Genomic DNA, 23,774 nt, shown 5'->3' with positions numbered 1-23,774 from the left:
GATTGAATGTCAATTTTATTTACAAGATTCATACGAGACCCATGTACACAACCTAGCGAGCCTTGTCCTCTCAATCTTGAATGTCTGATGCACAAAGCAGGGTTGCACACAGCTGGATTTGAACGAAGTGCAGAATAGCTTCCTTTGCTCACTCAAATGCAATATGGATATTTTGCGTTGCAAAAGATATCATCCTTTGAGTGTGAAGGACCTCTTAAATAGGTGACTTTACACACTTTTCTTGGACTAGAAAGTCCTTCCTCAATTAATCTTCATCTTTGACCAACCAATCTAATCCTAAAAGGCTGGACTAATAAAACTAATTGACATGAGATCTTGTATGATAATTACAAGATCAATTACATACTCAATTAAATATAAATTACAATTTGTCTAAAAAATAAGCCAGATTAAATCACATTTACACGAAGGCTCTCATATTTCACGGCGTTGCTGAAACTTTTATACATGCATGTGGTGTCATTGAGTATAAACAGAACAGCATCAAGTATTTTCCCATAAATAGTCCAAATTAAGGTTTTGGGTGTTATTTCATTTCTGTTTTGGTCCCCATAATTTAAACTGCATCAACTACGGTGGTGTTTGATATGTGAACGAGGAATTTGAATAGCAAAGAGCATCAGGTTCAACAAGCATTAGATAGTGAGAAAAATTTCATATTATCATTGTGTCTGATAATTCAATCGGTGAACTTGAGCAGAAAATCGCTAATCAAGGCTTCTTTGTGCGATCGTGAATAAATTTGCTAAAAATTATTGCATATAATAGTGAGTTCACAGACTCGTACGGTGGATTAGCAATCCGATGGTTTAGTCTGGCAATAATGATATCTCCCAATGTACCAAAACTAGCCGTCACCCTGCTATTTTGCTGAGTTCCTTAGAGCAAGTTATCTAGCACCCTATTGGGAGGCCGGTGCCTAATAGATTCTATTTACTTGAGACTGTTCCTTGGTCCGTAGTTAGACTAGAAGTTTTATTAGGAAATAATGATTGTAGTTATTATAATATTATTGTGTTTATGATAATATTTTCCTGATTACGTCAAACATTAAGAAAATATTATCATAGTTAATATAGTATTATAATTTACCTTTTCTAGCACAAGTCAAATGCCACAAATTGTGGATCACGGCATGCATGCCGTAATAGTGGCTATGTGCTTGATTGTGATATTTGTATATAATACCTTGTACATATTTAATTATTCAATTGGAAGAAATTCATTCAAAACAATTACACACTCTATTTTCTTTACATGGCATCAGAGTATCGATCCTGGTGACTCTAGACAGACGCTTATCCCACTTCCGCTACAAACACTAGCCAAATTTTTTCTAGCAAACACAACCGACATGACAGGAAAAGATCAAATACCAACAAAAAATTTTACTTTAGCCTATGCAACCGACATACATGCTGTTGACCTCCATCATGACAATCATATTCCTCATCATGCTGCCAATGCCAATGCCGACACACCAATAGCCCATGTTTCCAATTGGGCCCCATCCTCTTCTTCATCCAATCCATTACATGGACTCTCTAATGAACAACTATTACAACTGGTTCATGCTCTGTCCGTGATAAATTCTAGTTGTGATTCTGATAACAACAATATTTATGCAAATGTTGCAAGTCTGCCTCCTGTTTATGCTCTTTTAGTAAATTCTGCATTCACCAAGCCTTGGATTTTGGATAGTGGAGCTACATACCACATCACTTCTGATTGTACATTTTTCATTAAAACTAATTCATCATCTACACCCATAGCCAATTTACCCACTGGTTCTATAGCCCTAATAACTTCCAACAACACTATATTATTTAATTCTGACATTACTTTGGATAATGTTTTATGTGTCTCGTCTTTCTTTAAATCTCATGTATGCTAGCAAATCAATGATTCTCTAAATTGTTGTGTCATACTGTTTCCCACTTTTTGTGTCTTGTAGACTTGACAACAGGGAAGTTGATTGGCTTAGGTAAACAACATAGTGGTCTTTATTACTTGTCTCCAGTGCAGAGACACCCGTTTCTTGCCAAGTCTCCCATCCCTCCAACCTATGGCACATGCGTCTCGGACATCCTTCTCCATTTCGTCTTAAGTTAGTCTCTCCTTTATTATCTTCACATAACATTTCTTTGGATACTAATTATGGGGTTTGTCCCATGGCCAAACAAACAAGACTTCATTTTCCCTTAAGTTCAATTTCAACTCATACACCATTTGATTTGTTACATTGTGATATTTAGGGTCCACATAAAATTCCCACACATTCGGGGGCTAGATATTTTCTTACCATTGTCAATGATTTTAAATCTAACACTTAACAACTTTTGCAAACCTTCTTCATATCCTTTGTCCACACTCAATTTAATGTCAAAATTAAAGCAATTAGGGTTGATAATGGGTAAGAATTTTTATCCATGAAATCTTTTTTCCACACTAATGGCATTGAATATCAACGCACATGTGTTTATACTCCACAACAAAACGGGGTTGTCGAATGAAAATATCGGCACATCCTTACTGTTGTCCGTGCCCTCCGCTTCCAGTCCCACTTACCTCTCTTCTTCTGGGGTGATTGTGTCTTAACCGCTGTCTATCTCATTAACCGCCTACCATCACCATTACTATCTAACAAATCTCCTTTTGAACTTCTATACAATCGACCACCATCCCTTGGTCACTTGAGAGTTTTGGGTTGTCTTTGTTATGCCACTATTGTCTAGCCCACTCACAAATTTGATACCCGTGCAAAACGTTGCATATTTGTTGGTTACCCTCTTGGTCAAAAAGGCTCTGCGCTTTATGATTTGGACACTCACTAATTTACCTTTGGATCCAAGAACATGTAATATCTCTTTAAATGAGTATATGAGGCGCCATAGGATAATACGTTTGCATGCCTTAAACAAGTAACTACAACAGGATCTTGTTGCACATCTTTGGGCCAAAAGAACCATGGAGTAGGCTTTTAAGTTTTATGTTGTTAAATGTTTTTTTTTTTTAATGTTGTTTAAGTTTGAATAACTTCCCTAAGTAGTACTAGGGTGGAGATTGTGTTATTTAATATTGTTTAAGTTTAATGTTATTTAATGTTGTTTAATGGCTTAGGTTGTTATAAGAAAAAAAATTAGAACTTTTTATTTTTATTTTTTAAACAACTTTGTCCCAAAATAAAACAAAATTTCAAATCCAATGGTCACCTGGCGTTAGCCGTTGGATTTGAATTATTAGGCCAGTCGGTTGGTCGGATTTCACATTTGTGGCCTAGTGGAGCTCACGAGCCCTTTGGCCAATGTCACATCTCGGCCTGGGCCCCCACCACATCTCCGGCTCGAGTACTCCACCATATCAAGATATTGTCCGCTTTGGGCCTCGCCATGCCCTCACGGTTTTGTTTTTGGGAACTCACACGAGAACTTCCCAGTGGGTCACCCATCCTGGGAATGCTTTTGCGCGATCTCGCTTAACTTCGGAGTTCCGATGGAACCCGAAGCCATGAGCTCCCAAAATGCCTCGTGCTAGGTAAAGATGGGAATATTCATATAAGGCTTACATGATCCACTTCCTTGGGCGATGTGGGATGTTACAGCCTAGCCTTTGGTTGAAGATAGTTTTCGTGTTATTTCGTGTAATTTTTAACCCTATAATCCTTTGATCGGGTCAGTTAAAGATGTCCTAAGAACCAGCTGCTAATATACTCACACCAGGCGCAACTATATCTAGCTGCGACCATCAAAAAACTATATTATACTCACACCAAGCGCAGCTATATTTGGCTGCGACTATCAAAAAGCTATATTCAGCTTAATCGAATGAGGTGTTTGTTTAGACTCACTAAAAGTTTCATTGTACTAGACTACACTAATTATTAGTGTAGTCCCATGTTTGGTAGGCAAAGGGACTTAAGTTTAATGAGAGTATCCTTCACTTGCTCCGGCTATCTCCTTTGCTAGGAGTTCTTAGCGAGGATCCCCAAATACGCCGGGACTACTAAGCCCTTCGTCACTCATCCTCGTCTGCTCGCTCCTCTTCCTGCTCCGTCATCCTCATACTGCTCACCCTCATCTCGTGCTCATCATCATCTACTCCTGATCTGGCAAATTTCGAATCCGACGATTTATTTCTTCGTTTTTGTTTTCCAGATCGTTAAATTATTATTGGGTTTTATCGATTTGTTGTTTTGAGTTTGAAAACTGTGAAAATTTGGGTGTTTTTGATTTGGGTTGAATTTCATAAATCATTAGTGGCTAAGTGGTCTGAGGCAAGTGGGTGATTAGCGTGGTTCAAATTGTTAGTTTATGTACTTTGCAATGACTCTGCAATGGCAGTAGCTTGGTGCACGGGGCTGCACATTTGTTCATATTAATATCAGTAATAATTAGGTGTTCCATGAGAAAAGTAAAACAATAATTATGGTGCAAATTTTGATTAGAAAATTAGGATTAAGGACAAAGAATTGTGTGCCTCAGCATGTGGTGCTCTTGTCTATTCCTATCATGTCTGCAATTTGATGTATATGCAAGGCTTTGGATGCGGATGCAAGGCTTTTGATTAGAAAACTAGTATTAAGGACAAGGAATTTAGATGCAGATGTAGAGCTTTGGAGTTTGAGTGTTGTTTTTGGTAAATTATTAACAAATAATTCGAAAACTGGGAGCCAAATTTATTAATTGTTTGTCTATGTATCTACTTTGCAATGACTCTGCAATGGCAGTAGCCTGGTGCACTAGGTTTAGTTGTTTGTTTTTGTTTGTTGTACTTTCCCGTTCATATACCTCGATTCTATTTCAATTGCTTTTTACAATTGTTCATTTAATCTTAGTTATGTAAATAAATGCAGAAAATTGTTGTTGTTTGATTCCTTTTGCTGAAATACTTCAGTTTTATTTGCAGTTCTTGGTTTTTCTTGCATGGTATTTGTCCGAGAAGATCAAAGTGTTTGATCATAGAGGCCATTCCGCAAAGCTCTGCATTATATTTCTTCCATTACTATGTGCTGCTCTCGTGGGAATCTCTAATGTGATGATTACTTAATCATTGGCAGGACGTCTTCACCGGAGGTCTTGTAGGAACTGTCACAGCTTCGATTTGTTACCTGCAGTCCTTCCCTCTCCTAAACTAGCGGGTTAGATGGGCACCTCAAGTGTATTTCCACATGCTCAGTGCAGAGAGGAATGTTGGTGTGTCCTTATCTTCGACCACGAGGTTAAGCTCTCTTCATATGCGAAGAACAGATATCGAGAGTCCATACTCAAGCATGCAAGATTCGAGTGCACCAGTCCACTAGTTACTGGAAGAAAGGAAAAGATCCCGAGTTGAGTTTGTATGTCAAATAGAAATCATATAGAACGTATGTATACATTTTGTATACATAACATAGTACTTCATTCGATGACTCCATGTCGTATATGTAGCTCCTAACATCATTCTTTATTAAATTAAAATTTTATATATAAAAAAAAATGTATGACTTTTGTTCTAAATTTGCTTTGTTGGTCTTTTGGGTGATGAATGTGATGGTTTTTCGTTATCCTGCTTTTTAGTCCGAGACTGTACCAAACGTTTCACCAAGTTAGTCACCAAGTTAGTCCAGCTTAGTCTAATCTAAGTCATTCCAGCGTAGTCTCTGAAGATAGTCCAGTCCGAGATAATCCAGTGCAACAAACGCACCCAAAGGTGCATTGCTTAACAGGACTAATTTGGTAGCAAATTCTAGCTTCAAAATTACAGGAGAGATGGAATTAGGTCCTCTAGCAAAGTGAGCAACTTTACTCGATACAGGCTTTCCCGTCAGTGTCTTAGAAGGGCTCAGTTTTACAATAGGAAATTTGTGTATCACAAAGAAAAACATTGTCACTTTTTTTTTAAATTTTTTATTTTACAAAGAGAATAATGATTCTAAATTGATTATAGTGTTGTAAAAATGAAGTTACCTTGTGGAATGAATATAGAAAATCACGCTTGAGTTACCTTGTAAAATAATTCGGTGCCAAGTTCGTTGTCAACAACAATGCAGGGGAAGTCATTGCTGCAAGCACCCAAGAGATTACTAGGATTCCTACCAATAATCACTCTAACTCAGCCTGCACTTCTAACAGCAGATACGATGCTAGTAATTTGTTCTTGCTTGGGCTCCGTTGTGAAGCAAATGACTACATTTCCAGCAACAGAAGTGTTATTTAGTCTTAGGGACCCGCAGACACTGCAAGTAAGTATTCAGTGTTATGGTTTTGGTTCCCAAAATTGAGAGAAATTTACTTACAACGGGTATACCACTATGGCGGTATCCAAGCCAATAATGCACTGCCATGCATTTTAACTTTCCAACACTGCAGTGCATGATTAGCCTGAGATCCGCCGTAGTTGTCTTAGGTAGGTTTTTCTCTTCGGCATCACCAACAAACAATAAAACAAACTCTTTTTAAAGTGCAAATAAATACATTACCCGTATGATGTAAGGAGAAGTTCTGGACCTTCTGGATAAACGAAATCAGTAAAACCAACCTCTTTTCTTGCAAACATGGCTTGCCCCTAAAATATTTATCAAGCAAATCAATGGAGAAAAAGGATAACATATTAATGCTTAATCAAAAAAAGCTTAATCATATTAATGATCAATTTAGAGAATTAATTTGCAACATATTTTGTATGAGTCACTAGTAGAGTTTTGTTTTTTCCGAGTGTGATGGGCGTGGGGAAGGATCTGTCGATGGTGGTAGCTACAAATCGCCACTGTCTGAGGATTAGGTCCAGTATTGCCTAAGCACAAACAATGGTAATACCTATTCAAGCCAAATCTGTCCCTCGCACAGCTCCCCGGGGTTCTTGCCTGTCGGGCAAGATTTGCTGCTTAGTGTGCTGCAATGTGAGTTTGCTGTTGGTTTGAATGGTGCCTCTGTGGGGCCTTTGTTAGGCCTTGGGGCTCATAATCAAAGCTAATATAGATCTGAGCGTGCCACTGTTATTTTTGTATAATAGACTATTCTTTTTTAGTTATGAACTGGGTTAATTACTTGTGCCGCAAGTTAATTAGACTTCTTGGTTATCAATGGATTGTCACAGATGGGTTAAGTCTGTATAAGGTTCTTTTTCTAGAAAATGAAATGTAAATAGGATTTCCTAAAGGGATTCGATACTACAACACTGGGGCAAGGTAGCAAAGCTTCTAAACTTGATAAAAATGGCTTTCTATGGTGAATCTATGACTAAAAGGGGGAAGTCTGGACAAACTAAGGCTTTCTTGTTTCTGGCTTGTCTAAGAGCAAAGTGGGATGTCTTTCGATTGATTGGTTGAGTGTCCTTGTCATTGGTGTCCCTTGTTGCTTTTATAGATGTTTTAGCCTGACTGAAGCCTTGCCTTTTGGGGAGGGCTTCTGGACCATGGTGAGTCACCAGTTTATTTGCTTGCCCATACCCTCGAACTATGCTTTTTGCTAGGAATGAGCTGTCTTCACTTCTTCCATAGGCTTGTTGTCTATTCCTTGTAAAAATGGTTTTTAATTCTTCCTGGGCTGTCTATTTGCCCAAGCCTAATCTCCTCCTTGCTTTTTGTGTTCTTGGGCCTCCGTCGTCATAAAGTCCAGTGTTAAATATTAACTCAAACAATACCTTTGGCCACAGCATGGAATAAGCCAATGGCTTTTGTGTCGCGCTTATCAACCTCAAACATAGGATTAGGATTGTTGGGGCTAATAAAGAGCGACAATGCATCTACACCATCATTTATTGCTTCATCAGTAGCTCTAAGCATATCGGCAGCAGCGCATATGGAATATGGCACATTCCAACATACCTTGTACACGGCCAAGTGAGCCGTGGTGCACCACCTCGGACTAATCCTAGGGCAAGCCCTTTGCAACTTGCATTGGCCACAAGGGAACTAGCAGCGGTTGTAACAGTGTGCGTTCCATGTCTTTCGTGTCCTTCAGCATCTCTCGGACACAAGAACTCCGGAAATTCTGTATTGTTGAATGGTTGCTCATTGTCAGCAAGGAATGCATCTATGAACCACTTTGCTCCTGTAAGTTTTATGTTGCAGTCTGTTGTGGCATTGAAGCGCTCTCCTGATTCACATCGGCCCTTCCAACGGGTAGGGATTGGCCCAACCCTCTCATCAATTAGCATTTTCAACTCTGGCCCTATTCGGCTGTCAATGATGCCAATGACAATCCCATCTCCCATGTTGGTCTCATGCATAACATTGGTGGGGGAATGAGAAGAGAGGCCTAGGTAATCCCAACTCCTAGTAGTTTGCGGTGTGTAAAAGGTATTTGGCATGACATGAACAACTCCAGAGAACTCTATCAAGATTGAACAGCAGGAATATAATCATTAGTTATGATCCCCAAATTTTGGGGCATATATAATTGTATGTTCAAAAGTACATACCTGAAATCCTCCTTGCTTGCGATTCTGTAAGCTTGGTTGCGAAGCCAGAGAAGCCTTGTCTATAGCTATAGACCATTGAGTCAATGGCGGCTTCTTTGCTGTGACATATGATTAAACCACACATAATTGGCAACCATTTTAGATATTTACTTTTTAGGACTAAATTAAGTCACCTTCAGACAGGCAATCAAGTTTCAGAGGCAGCAAAACCACGAACGAAGCTAATTTGTCTACAGATGTCCTTATTGGACAAGTTATTCAAGAAACCAAAAGTTTGTCCGTGCGACTTCAAGCTGCTTAATTTGAAACTTAAGTACTCATTCTTTGTGGAGAAGATTGAAGTAGCATGACAGACTAATGTTATGTGTGTAAATTTACCTGCCAACAACTGATGCCAGCATCTCATGATGTGAAATGGTTAAAAGCTCAGGATCCCTATGCTGCTTCTCACCTAAATAAACTATGTGCAGCTACACATCGGATGGACAGTAAATATTAGAGTTAGTTATCCATAAAAAGAAGTTACGCATGCCATTTTTCTCCGCCTGCACACGCATGTTTATTTATTGCTTTGGGATTGAATAAGCTAAAAGAGAACCTAGATATATAAATAAACAAGGGTGTGCAAAAGGAGAAAAAAGTGTGCGGATATCATTTTCCAACGAAAATTGCTGAAACTAGAAGCAGTATATACTCTACTCTTGGCATCAACTGGTGCAATCAGAGTGTTCTGGCCATTGAAAACTAACAGAAAACTAACTGCCACAAATATTAAAGCCACATCGAGGCTGAACTGTCATTATTATGCAGGACAGCAGGAGGTGCCTGCACCAATGCCGTATACTTCGAATTAATTTTTCCCACATTTGTCACAGTCGCCGGCCTTTCAAGGTTTAAAATCATGTGTATATCTCACGTGATAAGAGATAAACATATGATTGTACACAACAAGTGACATCCAAGATTTTCTCGAGTAGGATGACCTTGGAAAAGTTAGTTGTTCATCAAGCATTCATACTCCCTCATCTTATTTCAATTGTGAATTATATAATCAACAAATTATGCTCACAAAAGAGAAGGGAAGCAGACCTAGTCTTTGGAAATATTCACCGTTATTATACTTATTCGATTATTCAACCATGTATCTGCATTATTACAATTTAATGGATGAGTATGATCCATTTTCAGTTGTCATCAGTATAGGATTGTATGATTTGTGTTCTCACAGATATGGGACTTGACACAGCATGCACCCCATCAGTCCATGTCAGGCTTCCGAAAAAGTATGCCATGTTCACTTGGTAGGTGGTGGAAACCGCAACTGTAAAGGAGAGTGCCTTAACTGTCGAGTTGAAGACCAATGCCTCTGGCTTCACAACTACATTGATGCCTGGTGGAGGCTCGATTTGGGCTTTGTATGTTGAGATGACAGGGCCAACATTCGTTACAGTTCGAGTGAGTGTTACAGGACTTCTTAGATTTGGAATTGTAATGGAAGGCAGGTTCACATCAAGAATTGAAGGTTTTATAACAGGACATGATGTTGCTTGTTTAACAAGCAGAGAAATAGCTGAGGTGTTGTAGCCAAACGCACAAAGGTAGTTTATGTAGTCATTTGTGCCCATGTCATATATGAGGCCAGGATTCGCTTCCTTGTTCGGGTTCACTAATCCTCCTCCATAGTCAAATGGATCCGCAAACTTTTGCCCTGTCCCTTCAGCAAAGATTGGCTCTCCAAACGGATCAGTCTTCCATGCTGCAAAAGAAGAAAAAAGTTTTGTTATTATTAATGTGCTGACCTAATCTCAAAACCATCCAATTTCACTACACTACGGACACTTGCTAATCGCTTGGACACTAACTATTATGGTTGTAGATCAACCTGTTATGACTAGTGCTGATTTCATTGCAGCAGGGGACCAACCAGGGTGCGATGATTTTAAAATTGCCACAATGCCTGCAATGTGGGGAGTTGCCATTGATGTCCCCGATAGCAAGGCAAATCTTCCATCCATAGCGGGATCATACGAACTGGCTGCTAATATGTTCACACCAGGCGCGGCTATATCTGGCTGCAACCAACAAAAAGCTATATCGAGTTGAATCTAAAAGTGCATTGCTTAACAGGACTATACCTTCAAAATTGCAGGAGCGATGGCATTAGGTCCTCTAGAAGAGAAGTAAGCAACTTTAGTCGATATAGGCTTCCCCGTTAGTGTCTTAGAAGGGCTCAGTTTTACAGTAGGAGATCTGTGTACCACAAAGAACAACCTTGTCACATTTTTTTGACAAAGAAAATACTGATTCTAAAATGATTGTGGTGGTGTAAAAATCAAGATACCTTGTGGAACGAATATATAACATTATCTCGGTGCCAAGTTTGTAGTCAACTACAATGCAGGGGAAGTCATTGCTGCAAGGACCGAAGAGATTACTAGGATTCCTTGCAATAATCACCCCGACTCCGCCTGCACTTCTAACAGCAGATACAACACTGGTTACTTGTGCTGGCCCAGGCATCGTTGTGAAGCAAATGACTACATTTCCAGCCACATGTGTGGTATTAAGTGTCAAGGACTCGCAGACACTGCAAGTGAGGATTTTGTGTTATGGTTTTGGTTCCCAAAGTCAAGGGGAATTTACTTACAATGAGGATGCCAGTATGGTGGTATCCAAGCCAATCACCCACTGCTGTGCATTTCAACTTTCCAACATTGCTGTGTATGATTAGCTTGAGATACCGTCACAGTGGTTTTAGGTAACTTTTCTCTTCGACATCACTAGCAAATAAATACATTACCCATATGTTGTAGGGAATTGTTCTGGGCCTTTTGGATACACCAAACCAGTGAAACCAACCTCTTTTCCTACAAACATGGCTTGCCCCTAAAATATTTTTCAAACAAATCAATGGAGAAAAAAAAAAAAGAAAACATATTAATGCTTAATTAGAAAAAGAAAATCATATTAATGATCAATTTAGAGAAGTTAATTTGCAACAAATTTTGTATGAGTTACCAGTAGAGTTTTGTTATTCCCGAGAGTAATGGGAGTGGGGAAGGATCTGTCGATGGTGGTAGCTGCCATGGTTATGATCCAGGGTGCTACATTCGACACTGTCTGAGGAGCAGGTCCAGTATTGTCTGCAGCACAAACAACAGTAATACTTTTGGCCACAGCATGGAATGACCCTGTGGCAATCGCGTCACGCTTATCAACCTCTGCAAACTTAGGATTGTAGTTGCCAATAGACAGCGACAATACATCTACACCATCATATATTGCTTCATCAAAAGCTTTAAGCAGATCAGCAGCAGCGCACACGAAATTTAGCACATTCCAACATGTCTTGTACACGGCCAAATGAGCCCGTGGTGCACCACCTCAGACTACTCCTAGGGCAAGCCCTTGGTAACTTGCATTGGCCACAAAGGAACCAGCAGCGGTTGTGGCAGTGTGTGTTCCGTGTCCTGCTCCATCTCTCGGAGAATAGAACTCCCAAAATACTGTGTTGAATGGTTGCTCATTGTCAGCAAGGAAGCCATCTATGAACCACTTTGCTCCTATAAGTTTTCTGTTGCAGTGTGTTGTGGCATTGAAGCTCTCTCCTGATTCACATCGGCCCTTCCAACGGGTAGGGATTGGCCCAACCCCATCATCATTTAGCATTTTCGACTCTGGCCATATTCCGAAGTCCATGATGCCAATGACAATCCCATCGCCCATGTTGGTCTCGTGCATCAAATTGGTGGGGGAATGAGAAGAGAGGCCTAGGTAATCCCAACTCCTAGTAGTTTGTGGTGAGTAAAAGCTATTTGGCGTGACATGAACAACTCCAGAAAACTCTAACAGGACAGCAGGAATATAATCATTAGTTATGATCCGAAAATTTTGGGGCATAGATAATTGTAAGTTCAAAAGTACGTACCTGAAATCTTCTTGGCTTGCGATTCTGTAAGCTTGGCTGCAAAGCCAGAGAAGCCGTGTCTATAGCTATATACCATTGAATCAATGGCGGCTTCTTTGCTGCGACGTATGGATTAAACCACGCATAATTAGCAACCATTTTTAGATATTTACCTTTAGAGACTAAATTAAGTCACCTACAGACGTGCAATTAAGTTTGAAAAGTTGAATGAAGCTATTTTCTGTACAGATGTCTATATATTGAACAAGTTGTTATTCAAGAAATCAAAACTTTGTTTGCGCGACTTCAAGCCGCTTAATCTGAAACTTAAGTACTCATTCTTTGTGGAGAAGATTGAAGTAGTTTGAGGGGCGAAATTAACTGTTGTACCTGCCAACAACTGATGCCAACATCTCATGATGTGAAGTGGTTAAAAGCTCAGGATCCTCATGCTGCTTCTCACCCAAATAAACTATGTGCAGCTACACATCGGATAGAAAGTAAATACTACAGTAAAAAAGTTTTGCACGCCATTTTTCTCCGCGGCACACTCATGTCTATTTATGGCTTTGGAACCGAATAAATCAAAAGAGAATCTAGAGATATAAATAAATAAGAATGTGCAAAAGGGGAAAAGGTGTGTGTGGAACTCATTTCCCAACAAAAATTGCTGAAATTAGAGAGAAACGGATATCAAGCTTTTGAAGCAGTATATACTTACTCTACTCTTGGCATCAGCTGGTGCAATCAGAGTGTTCTTGCCATTGAAAACTAACAGAAAACTAACTGCCACAAGTAGTAAAGCCTTGTTGCTCTTACCTTTCAGCCAAAGGAAGCCCATTCTCCCTCCCTCCCTCTCACTCTCTCTCTCTCTCCCTCTTGATTATATACGAATGACGGATTTATGAAGCTGCAGCTAACCGAAGAACATTTTCTTGTGTAATTATATGACTTTTCATTGTTAAATCAGGTGACTGGTAATTGATGTTAGCAGTCTTTGAAGACTATTCTAATATTCCAGAAGAGCTTCCAAACTCTAGGACTTCTCTCCCTTCCATTCTTTTGACATTTCAAACATATATATGTCAGATTTGGCAGATATCGCACTTTCAATTGATGGGAATCCATGGTGTCGGTGGGAGTCAAATCAACTGATTAAAAACAAAACAGGTATACTCTATTCACAAAGAGTAGGGTTTTTCTCTGTTACTCTTTTTTAGAGTTCTGAGTTTAAGGAACCCTAATACCTTTTTTTCCAAATAGCGTGACTAATATTATATAGACACTTCGCAGTTTGCGCCACTTCTAAAACGATAACAGCCTGTTAATTGCTATGACATAACTGTAAGTAGATAAAGCACACAGGTCACAAAATATTAGGTTTTAATTTTTATACTACGTGGAGAACACATACACTAACTGTCATTGTATAAATGGTTGAAAGTTTTTTTTTAGGTATCCAACCATTTGTATTTTGACACTTTATGTACTTGAACTGTACACATTGAAAATTTTCTAATTTGCACGGAACATTTAACAATTTATTTTTTTATTCAAACTATTTATTATTTTTTAACAAATAATATTATAATGTTTAATATCCAACAGTTTTTTTAATAATTGTATCAGGCCGTTCAAATTTTATCCAACTTCAAACAGGGGTTCCTCTAAAACTTATAATAATTATAACTATTGAATAAAATTTGAATGTCTCGATGAGCCTGATCAGGAGGATCCTCACCATTACTTAGGAGACGATCCTGATCCATTCACTTTAGGGGAAAATTTTCCCCGTTCTGGGATCTCCACCTCATACACGATATTCTTTTTATTTCATCTTCTTTTTGTTGAAGATTAATTCATTTTTTATTAATGTAGTTGGGCGGATCTGCTAATCTACCAAGGAAGAATATGCTTTGATTGAGAAATTGAGGGAGGTAAACTTTTAGCTTCTTTTTCCAACCGTTCAGGTTCAGATATTTAATAGACATTAACAGTGAGCATATATTTTATATGTGTGAACAAATTTTTTTAATAAGTGTATTTTTTAATATTACATAATTACTGTTTTGTCCTCTTTATGTAAATATTGTGTATCAAAAGTGATGGTAAAACTGAAAAAATAAGTGTATGACTGTCATTTTCCCAAAAAAAAAAAAAGGGTAAAATAGAGATACGGTTGTCATTTTGTCAAAAGATACAAAAGTACTATTTTGCCCCCATTTGGTCAATATTGTGTATAAAAAATGAGGGTAAAATAGAAAAAAAAGAGAAAAAAAATTGACAATGAGGGTTCTCTTAATAGTATAAAATAGATTATCTCTAACACAACAAAAAAAAGGCATGACTTTGAATAGAACATAGATTTGCCAAGTGTCAGATATTTATTCGGTGGATACTCCAGCTGTATTAGGTCACTTGGGAATTGGATCCTCTCCAAGGCAAACCCTCGGGATCCATTAACATGGACCGTTGGATTTCGATCCAACGGTTACAAATAGAGACTCCTTTAAAAGTTATAATAATTGTAACCATTGAATCGAAATTCAACAACTTGTGTTAGAGGATCTCAAGGGTCCCAAGAATCCTGAGAGTTTGCCTCGAAGAGAACCCAATTCCGATCACTTGGATCCAGGAATCCCAAATTGGCTACTTCCCCCTCTTTAAGGAGAAATTTTTCAAAGAGACGAGAAATTTTTCAAGTGACTGATACACTTTCTGACTTGGAGTTAGCACTTAGGTTGACAACTTCGACATCATCTTTTACAATGACAACTAATATTTATTCTAAGAATATAATTTAAATTAATTAAATGAAGAAAACAGATTCCTCTCTATTCCGTCGTGCATTTTCATGGGTTTTGATCAAATTTTGCTCCGTAACCTAAAATGGCATCAATCCATCACCGAAAATGGCATCAGCCCAGCTAGAAGTCTGGGGGCTGCCAAGCCTGCCATCCATCTCCTGAAAGCGTCCTTGTTGACATCGGATGAGTTCTCGATATCGTCGTAATTGTCCGGATCTGGATGGTGCGGCGTGGGGGCGCTGTGGTCGGTGGGGTCCTCGTGGAAGCTGAAATCGTCATCGTCGTCATCGATCGGAAGTGAGTGGCCGTTGGTGGTGGGGATCGGCCGCTGGAGATGGTGACTTTACACCTTCTACAAGTTTTGAGTTTTTGTTCTTATTTTGTATTAAACAAAACTAATCTATACCGCTGTAGTGGGATATGTGACATCATTTAATTGGAAAGGAACTCCAGCTCAGCAGCTGTACCCGTCATCTGGAAAAAATTTTCCTTCTCAGTACCACTACTCTTTTGTCCTTTCAATTCTTTTAGCAAACTTTCAGAACATCACATGCAAGCTATTACTCTCTCTCTCTTATACGTTTCTTCTGATATTTGCATTTGTTCTTTTTAGAAAGTAGAGTTGGCTGAATAGCAAACCACTTCTCTCCAAATCTCTCTCAACATCAAAGCATGAGAAAAATTAGGGTTCAGTCCAAATTTACCGTGTCTTTAAAGCTTTGACGGCCTCACTCCTCCAGTTTCATCAACCTCTTCCTCCTTTTCATCTGCCTGAATGTAGAGCCGTCCGGCCCCTACAGCGTTTGGTCAGTAGATTATTTACAACTTTGGAAGAGAGCCGGGGAGGAGGCTTTCGCCTTCCTATTCCGATGGGCGGAGAGGGCTTTGTTAGATATCTCCGATTCTGCCATCACACAAAGATGTTGACTTCACGAAGAGGAAATGTGAGCAGCACGAGTCTGCTACTTGTTCTAGTCCTATGCCTTCTCTGTTGTCTTAATACCAGGGCAAATTAAAACAGAAAATAGCCACATATGCATCAACATATCTCAAACACCTCTTCTTTGTTTTCAGAAGCCGGAATTCAGTTCTCTAACTTATCTCTCTCATTTAACAGGTACACACTGTTGATCTGGGAGAGACGCAACATGACATCCCGAAGTGATCGTGGATTCACACCATGACTTGCTTGCCACTGTAGTCGGAAGGTAACTTATAATTATATTTTTTGCCTATTCAGTTCGTCCGATCTTATATATGGACATAGTCCTCATTTTATCTCCTTCACATCTACTACAAAACAAACAGAAGTTAGGTCAAACGATGACAAGTAACAGAACATGGAGAAAACTGCAAACAACCTTATCCCTGAACCTTTGAGATCTGAAGAGCAAATTAAATTAAGACAACACATTCATCATGTAAATGTGGGCAGCATGGATGCGGAGCAGCTTCATCACCATCTCTACTTCCAGTTGCCATATCCAATCAAATGAACAAGCATGAGTGAGGATGACCTTCTCAACTGTTTAGTAACTCGGCCACATCCCTTTTTCGTCTCATCAAAAGTCAGAATTCGGCTCCCAGCCATCACTTCTTTGAGCAGTTTGATCAACCTGCCAACAAAACAATTTGAAGTACTAACAAGAAAGAAAAAGGAAGACCAAGCCTGTGTTGACATGTAAGCTGCATACAAGCTTAATGTCGAACTGCAGATGACAATCCTGCAGAAAGAAGTGAAGAGAACTCTGAAATCGAAGAGGTGAAGAACTTGCTATTTTTAGCAAGTAGCCGTTTGGTTCAAAATGTGCAACGACTAAGTTTCTGTTTTTAGAATTCTTACTGCTGGGTTCTTATCTGGTTTTTTAATTGTACTGTGTTTCCCATCTTCTTCCAAGTGGATGGATGATATCCTCCAATGTCCATTAATGGCTGGAGAAGAGTTCCTAGGCCTCTAGTGTGTAGGTTCTGTTTTGTGATCAGAAAAAGTCTGATATAGTCCTTGTAAAGTTTATGCTTTCTATAATGAAAAACACAGACTCTTGACTTCTCAACTCCCTCTCTCAAAGAACTTCAGTTTTTCCTTAAATCCTATTATTCAAGATTCAATCTTTAACGAAGATTATTAATCAAAATACCATGCCTGGTACCATTTCAAACATGGTATCAGAGCTTCTAGTCTGATTCCGAAGAAGGGAGTAAAGCTGTGAGAGAGGTTCCTCCTAGAAAAAAGTCCCAGACGGGATAAAGGTGGTTCCTTTATTGGTTGATTCACTGATACTCACTAAGAAAATGGTGGGATCAGGTTCTTCCGGTGGAGACTTACAAACTCCACAGTTCGATGGTGCAAACTACGATTTTTGGGCTGTCAAGATGGAAACTATCCTCATAGCGCATGATCTATGGGATGTAGTGGAACTCGGTGTACAAGTGCAGCAGATTCCTGAAGAGGAAGAAGGTTCTGGAGATGAGGGTAGCGAGGCTGAGCAAATTCCAGTGGAACCACCAACCATCTCCAGAGAAGACAGAATAAAAAACGCCAAGGTGTTGAGTCTTATACAAGGAGCTATAACAGATGAGCTTTTTCCTCGTATCAGAAATGAGAAGACTGCAAAAGGGGCTTGGGACATCCTGAGAAGAGAGTTCAGATGAGATAAAAAGGTAAGAGCTGTGAAACTTCAAGCTGTTAGGGCTGATTTTGAATATATGAGAATGACAGATAGTGAAAACCTAGATGACTATTTGGGTAGGTTTTTTGGAATTGTGAATAATCTGAAGTCTCTTGGTGAAGATGTGACTGAACAAAGAATTGTGCAGAAATTATTGATGAGTCTAAGTAGGAGGTATAAATCCATTGTGTCTATTATTGAGGAAACTTGAGATCTGGATGCTATTAGAGTGGAAGAAGTCATTGCATTTGTCAAAGTATATGATAAAAGGGAAGACTTACATGATGAAAGGGATAGATTGACAGGAACTGAGAGGGCTTTTAGTAGTCTTAGAGTTGGAAACAATCAGGTCACTGGCACCTACAAAGGTTCTCAGAGTAGGCCAAATCAAAAGTGGCAGGGACAAAACAAGAAGGGATCAAACTGGTCTCCGAGTGGAAGTTGGAGCAACAATCCAGGAGGAAATTGGAACAACAGATTCAATTCACAGAACAAGCAAGGGAGCAGTAATCAAAGTTCTGTGAAACCACAGTGTCAAGTGTGCCAGAAATATCATTTTGGTGTGTGCAAATACAAAGGAAAACCAAAATGTGGAAAGTGCAATCATTTTGGTCATATTGCAAAGGACTGTGATGGTCACAAGCAAGTTGCTCACTGTGCAAAGGAAGAAGAAGTAACTACAGGAACCATGTTTTATGCCTGTCACTCATCAACTGTGCAAGATAGAAGTGTGTGGTTTGTGGACAGTGCTTGCAGCAACCACATGACATCACAAGAGTCTACCTTAATAAATCTTGACAGATCTGTGACTTGTAAAGTTAAAATGGGCACTGGTGATCTTGTACAAGCAATTGGAAAAGGCACTTTAGTGGTTGAAACTCAGCGTGGGAAAAGATATATCAATGAAGTATTGCTGGTTCCTGGCTTGGATGAAAACTTACTAAGTGTAGGTCAAATGATGGAGCACGGCTACTATGTCCTATTTGGGGGTAATATAGCAGTGATCTTTGATGATAACAGTCTTAACAATGTTGTGGCAAAGGTGATCATGGCAGGAAATCGATGTTTTCATCTCTCACTGGAATCCATAACTCCTGCAGCAAGGAAAGCTTCTATGTTGAAGATTCATGGATATGGCACAGAAGACTTGGACATTTGAACTTTAACAGTATGAAAAAGATGCAGCAGAAGGAAATGGTGATTGGACTACCTATTTTGACAGAAATGAGAGATGTGTGTGAAGGTTGTGTATCAGGCAAGCATCACAGAGAATCCTTTGACAAAGGAAAAGCATGGAGAGCAAGCTGCCCACTTGAATTGGTGCATACAGATTTGTGTGGACCTATGCAAAATGAGTCCATTGGAGGAAATAGGTACTTCATCACATTCATTGATGATTTCTCAAGAATGTGTTGGGTATACTTTCTCATAAACAAATCTGATACCTTCAATGTGTTCAAAAAATTCAAAGTTTTTGTTGAACTGCAAAGTGGATTCAATTTAAAGAAGCTAAGGAGTGATAGAGGTGGTGAATACACCTCAAATGAGTTTCTAGATTACTGTGCAAGCATGGGAATGGAGAGGCAACTGACTATTGCCTACTCTCCTCAGCAAAATGGAGTTGCTGAGAGGAAGAATAAATCGATTGGTGAGATGGCAAAGTCTATGATGGTTGAAAAAGGAATGCCTGTAAAATTCTGGGCAGAAGCTGTAAGCACAGCAGTGTACCTTCAAAATAGATGTCTTACAACATCTGTTCTAGACAAAACTCCTTTTGAAGCATTCACAGGTAGAAAGCCTGGAATCAAGCATCTGAAAGTTTTTGTTTGTGTATGCTATACTCATGTCTCGTCATATTTGAGGCACAAGTTTGATGAGAAGTCCAGGAAAGGAGTCTTCATGGGATATGGGAGCTGTGAAAAAGGATATAGAGTATATGATCTGCAATCTAAAAAGATAGTACTCTCAAGAAGTGTAATTTTCAGTGAAAAACAGTCATGGAATTGGAAAATTGATCAAGTGGAGCCTACTTCAACTCATTTCAATCTTGAAGGATTTGACTATGAAGAAGAAGGTAGAGAGGAACAAACTGATGATTCCCAGTATAACAATGCTGGAAGTTCTCATTCAAACACTGTTGCTCATGAGTCTGTTGAGGACAATGGTGGAAATCACAGTCAAGGCTCCACACCAAGCTCCACTCCAGTGAAGTTGAAAACTCTAGAAGACATATATGCAAGGTGTCACATGTGCATTATAGAACCTGAGACTTATCGAGAAGCAGCAAGCGATTTAGCTTGGCAAGAAGCTATGAATGCAGAATTGGAAATGATTGAGAAGAACAATACTTAGGAACTTGTTGAGAGACCTGTTGATAAACCTGTTATAGGTGTGAAATGGGTGTTTAAAACTAAATTGAATCTGGATGGAACAGTTCAAAAACACAAAGCCAGACTTGTAGCAAAGGGGTATGCACAGAAACCAGGGATTGACTACAATGAAACTTTTGCACATGTGGCAAGATTAGACACAATTCGAACTCTCATTGCCTTAGCAGCACAAAAGAGATGGAAGTTGTTTCAACTGGATGTTAAATCTGCGTTTCTGAATGGTGTGCTTGATGAAGAAGTGTATGTTGAGTAGCCTGAAGGTTTTGAGTTGGAAAATGCAGGTCAAAAGGTCTATAAGTTAAGGAAGGCTTTATATGGACTTAAACAGGCACCTAGAGCCTGATACAGTGAAATTGATGCTTATCTCTCTCTGTGTAAATTCAAAAGAAGTACAAGTGAAGCCACCCTATACACAAGATCTGATGATGAAGAAGGGTTGATAATTGTCTCAATATATGTTGATGACATTATCTATACTGGAAGCAGTGACAAGATGATTTGTGAGTTCAAAAATGAGATGATGCAGAAATATGAAATGTCGGATCTTGGTCTCCTGCATCACTTCCTTGGTATGGGGATATTACAAACTGATCAAGGTGTATTTATTCACCAAGGTAAGTATGCCAAATCTCTACTTGAGAAATTTGGGCTTGAAGATTGCAAACCTGTGTCCATTCCCTTATCTACTGGTGAAAAACTTAAAAAGGTGGATGGGAGTGAGTTGGCAGATGAAGGGCTTTACAAAAAAATAGTTGGAAGCTTGCTGTACTTAACAGCAACTAGACCTGACCTTATGTATGCTGCAAGTCTGTTATCAAGGTTTATGAATGGTCCAACTAAGAAGCATCTGGGAGTTGCAAGAAGGGTACTGAGATATGTGCAAGGAACCCTAAACTATGGCATTGAATATGTGAAAGACAAGTCTGCAATCCTCATTGGTTTCTGTGATGTAGATTGGGCAGACAGTGAAGATGATAGCAGAAGCACTTCTGGCTATGCTTTCAGTTTTGGCAGTGGAGTATTTTCTTGGGCCTCTGTGAAACAAAACACAGTTGCACTGTTAACAGCTGAAGCTAAGTATGTTTCAGCAGCTGAGGCAACTGCACAGTCAATTTGGTTAAGATTTGTTCTTGATGACTTTGGGGAAATGCAAACTGAGGCAACACCTTTATTTTGTGACAATATGTCAGCAATTTCTATGGTCAAAAACCCTGTATTTCATCAGAGAACTAGACACATAAACAGGCGATATCATTTCATAAGGGAAGCTCTGCAAAAAGGGATGATCAATGTGCATTTCTGCAGAAGTGAAGAACAACTTGCAGACATATTTACAAAAGCTTTGCCAAAAGATAGATTTAATCAGTTGAGATTGAGACTTGGAGTGAAGCCAGTAAGCAGCTTAGGAGAGGCTGTTGAGATGTAAGCTGCATACAAGCTTAATGTCGAACTGCAGATGACAATCCTGCAGAAAGAAGTGAAGAGAACTCTGAAATCGAAGAGGTGAAGAACTTGCTATTTTTAGCAAGTAGCCATTTGGTTCAAAATGTGCAACGGCTAAGTTTCTGTTTTTAGAATTCTTACAGCTGGGTTCTTATCTGGTTTTTTAATTGTACTGTGTTTCCCATCTTCTTCCAAGTGGATGGATGATATCCTCCAATGTCCATTAATGGCTGGAGAAGAGTTCCTAGGCCTCTAGTGTGTAGGTTCTGTTTTGTGATCAGAAAAAGTCTGATATAGTCCTTGTAAAGTTTATGCTTTTTGTAATGAAAAACACAGACTCTTGACTTCTCAACTCCCTCTCTCGAAGAACTTCAGTTTTTCCTTAAATCCTATTATTCAAGATTCAATCTTTAACGAAAATTATTAATCAAAATACCATGCCTGGTACCATTTCAAATAGCCTGCTCCTCCTAAGCAGCAGATTAGTTGCTGCAATCTCCATTTCTCCTGAGGTAAAAAATTCTATCACTATCTGCCTTCTTTTTTCCCATTGCTACCAACCATAACACTAGCTAGATTATAAATTTGAAATCTGCTTATTTCAATCTACTCAAACTCCAGCAACCCATAGGCAAAGCAAGAGAGTCGCACCACAAGGAGACTTGTGACATAACAGAACCAACTTGAAACAATTGTGCATGTTAGCTTTAACTCTAAATATAAAAGAATAGTTGTACAAGTATCAGTAAAATACTTGGTAAGTACTCTAATTCATACGTTGCAGCAAGGAATTAGGCTCAGATAAAGTGCGTCTTAAGTATTTTATTAATTTTCACATATACATTAGCTCGTAAACGGGGCTAATACGTGTTAAATTTTGAGGTACAACCACCACTAACAAAGAAGAAGAGTGCATCATTGGCTGGGAAAGTAATTATTTTAGTTAATTTCCAGTTGATCCACCCTTTTATAATAGTAGTTTTCACGGCCTCCTCACTCTTGAAGCAACATCTTGAACTTGAAGCATCAAACTTGAAATGTTTGCATGATAAACTTGCACAACTCCAGGCTGTTTTAGTGCATCCATCAATTAGATTTGGGTAATCATGATCTAGACATTAAACTAATAGCATGGCTTCTGACCTTACAATCTTCACATCCACTTCCATAGAAATTATTCACCTTACTGTAAAATTTCTTCTCATGCCAACCATTATCAAAATAAGGAGTATGAGCAAGGACTGCTGCTGTCTTCAATTGTAATGGAAACTAAGTAACTAGATTTCCTTCTAATTTCTCAGCAAATCTGATTAAAAAGTCAAGAAACAACTTTGCTTCAATTCAATTTTAATTAAACATGTACAACTCATTAGTGCTTCTAAATATCTAGTAGACCATAAACCAAGTTATTGATAAAATGTAACTGAGAGTACCTTATTTATACAACTTTCAATGATGCATGTTTAATTAAGTGATCTAACTCTTATCTTTCATCAAGGAATTGACATCCAAATCTCTCATATAAAATAAAAGACACGGTTTCTCTAGGTTTGCAGTCAAGCTCACGAAGTCTCAACCTAAAAAACTTTTAGGTGCAATAAAGATTTGCGGTTTGTAGATTAAGATATGAATTATTTTACTTAATGTGCTGATTGTTTATCCTTCATTTTTTTTAACAAAATGGTCAATCTAAAGTTGCCCAAGGTTGTTCGAGTCCTACCAAGTAGGATACACAATCGACAAACAACTAGGAGTTAGGGATTATCTTGGCCTTTCTCCTCATTACACTTCCAATATTCTTCTCAACAATAGCATGCGTGATGGTGTTACCATAGATGTATGTGACTTAGCTTGCTCTCTTTTTCTCTCTTTCGTACAAACGGACACACACACACATACACATGCAAATTGTTCTTTAGCACAATCACTCAATAAACGAAAGTAGGTATTTGGCCAGTGTCAAAATCATTTAATATAAAAGGCCTAAGGAAAATTCCACCCAAATGCAAGGGTGTGTGTACGGGACAAATCTAATGCTACAATACATTCAATTGAAAAATCATTGGAGTTTGTTGGTTCATCAATTAATTTCTTGTAGAATTTGGACTATCTTTTAAACTTGAATTCATTGGTCCTA

General features: G+C 38.8%; 3 protein-coding genes and 1 pseudogene across 3 annotated transcripts; 2 read left to right on the top strand and 2 right to left on the bottom strand.

The window, feature by feature from the left end:
* The window catches only part of LOC137712300 (subtilisin-like protease SBT3.6), a 30,834-nt pseudogene extending 21,878 nt beyond the window's left edge, over positions 1-8,956 (bottom strand).
* A 529-nt stretch (positions 8,957-9,485) lies between these two features.
* LOC137712953 (subtilisin-like protease SBT3.8) lies at positions 9,486-13,354 on the bottom strand. Its single transcript, XM_068452163.1, is given in 9 exon segments — positions 9,486-10,177; positions 10,304-10,493; positions 10,557-10,671; positions 10,763-11,008; positions 11,222-11,307; positions 11,440-12,266; positions 12,350-12,447; positions 12,719-12,810; positions 13,050-13,354. Coding segments are annotated over 9 exon segments (2,346 nt in total). The 5' UTR covers positions 13,170-13,354; the 3' UTR covers positions 9,486-9,605.
* Positions 13,355-17,427: 4,073 nt separating this feature from the next.
* Positions 17,428-17,787, top strand: LOC137712299 (uncharacterized). Its single transcript, XM_068451401.1, has one exon. The coding sequence runs from the start codon at positions 17,428-17,430 to the stop codon at positions 17,785-17,787; it is 360 nt and encodes a 119-aa protein (XP_068307502.1).
* Positions 17,788-17,847: 60 nt separating this feature from the next.
* LOC137712298 (uncharacterized) lies at positions 17,848-18,963 on the top strand. The gene is made up of 2 exons (XM_068451400.1): positions 17,848-17,978; positions 18,033-18,963. The coding sequence occupies exons 1-2, from the start codon at positions 17,848-17,850 to the stop codon at positions 18,961-18,963; spliced, it is 1,062 nt and encodes a 353-aa protein (XP_068307501.1).
* The last annotated feature ends 4,811 nt before the right edge of the window (positions 18,964-23,774 follow it).

Source organism: Pyrus communis, chromosome 13 (genome assembly GCF_963583255.1).
Source record: "Pyrus communis chromosome 13, drPyrComm1.1, whole genome shotgun sequence".
Taxonomy (NCBI): domain Eukaryota; kingdom Viridiplantae; phylum Streptophyta; class Magnoliopsida; order Rosales; family Rosaceae; genus Pyrus; species Pyrus communis.
Note: the sequence above shows the minus strand (reverse complement) of the source record. Positions and strands in the feature narration are given on the sequence as shown.

What these genes read in the sequence shown, in the direction of transcription:
- LOC137712298 (XM_068451400.1), top strand. Translation starts at nt 17,848, where the DNA reads ATGACAGATAGTGAAAACCTAGATGACTATTTGGGTAGGTTTTTTGGA. An exon ending in TTGATGAGTCTAAGTAGGAG is followed by an intron (nt 17,979 to 18,032) that starts GTATAAATCCAT and finishes GGATGCTATTAG; the next exon opens with AGTGGAAGAAGTCATTGCAT.
- LOC137712299 (XM_068451401.1), top strand. Translation starts at nt 17,428, where the DNA reads ATGGTGGGATCAGGTTCTTCCGGTGGAGACTTACAAACTCCACAGTTC.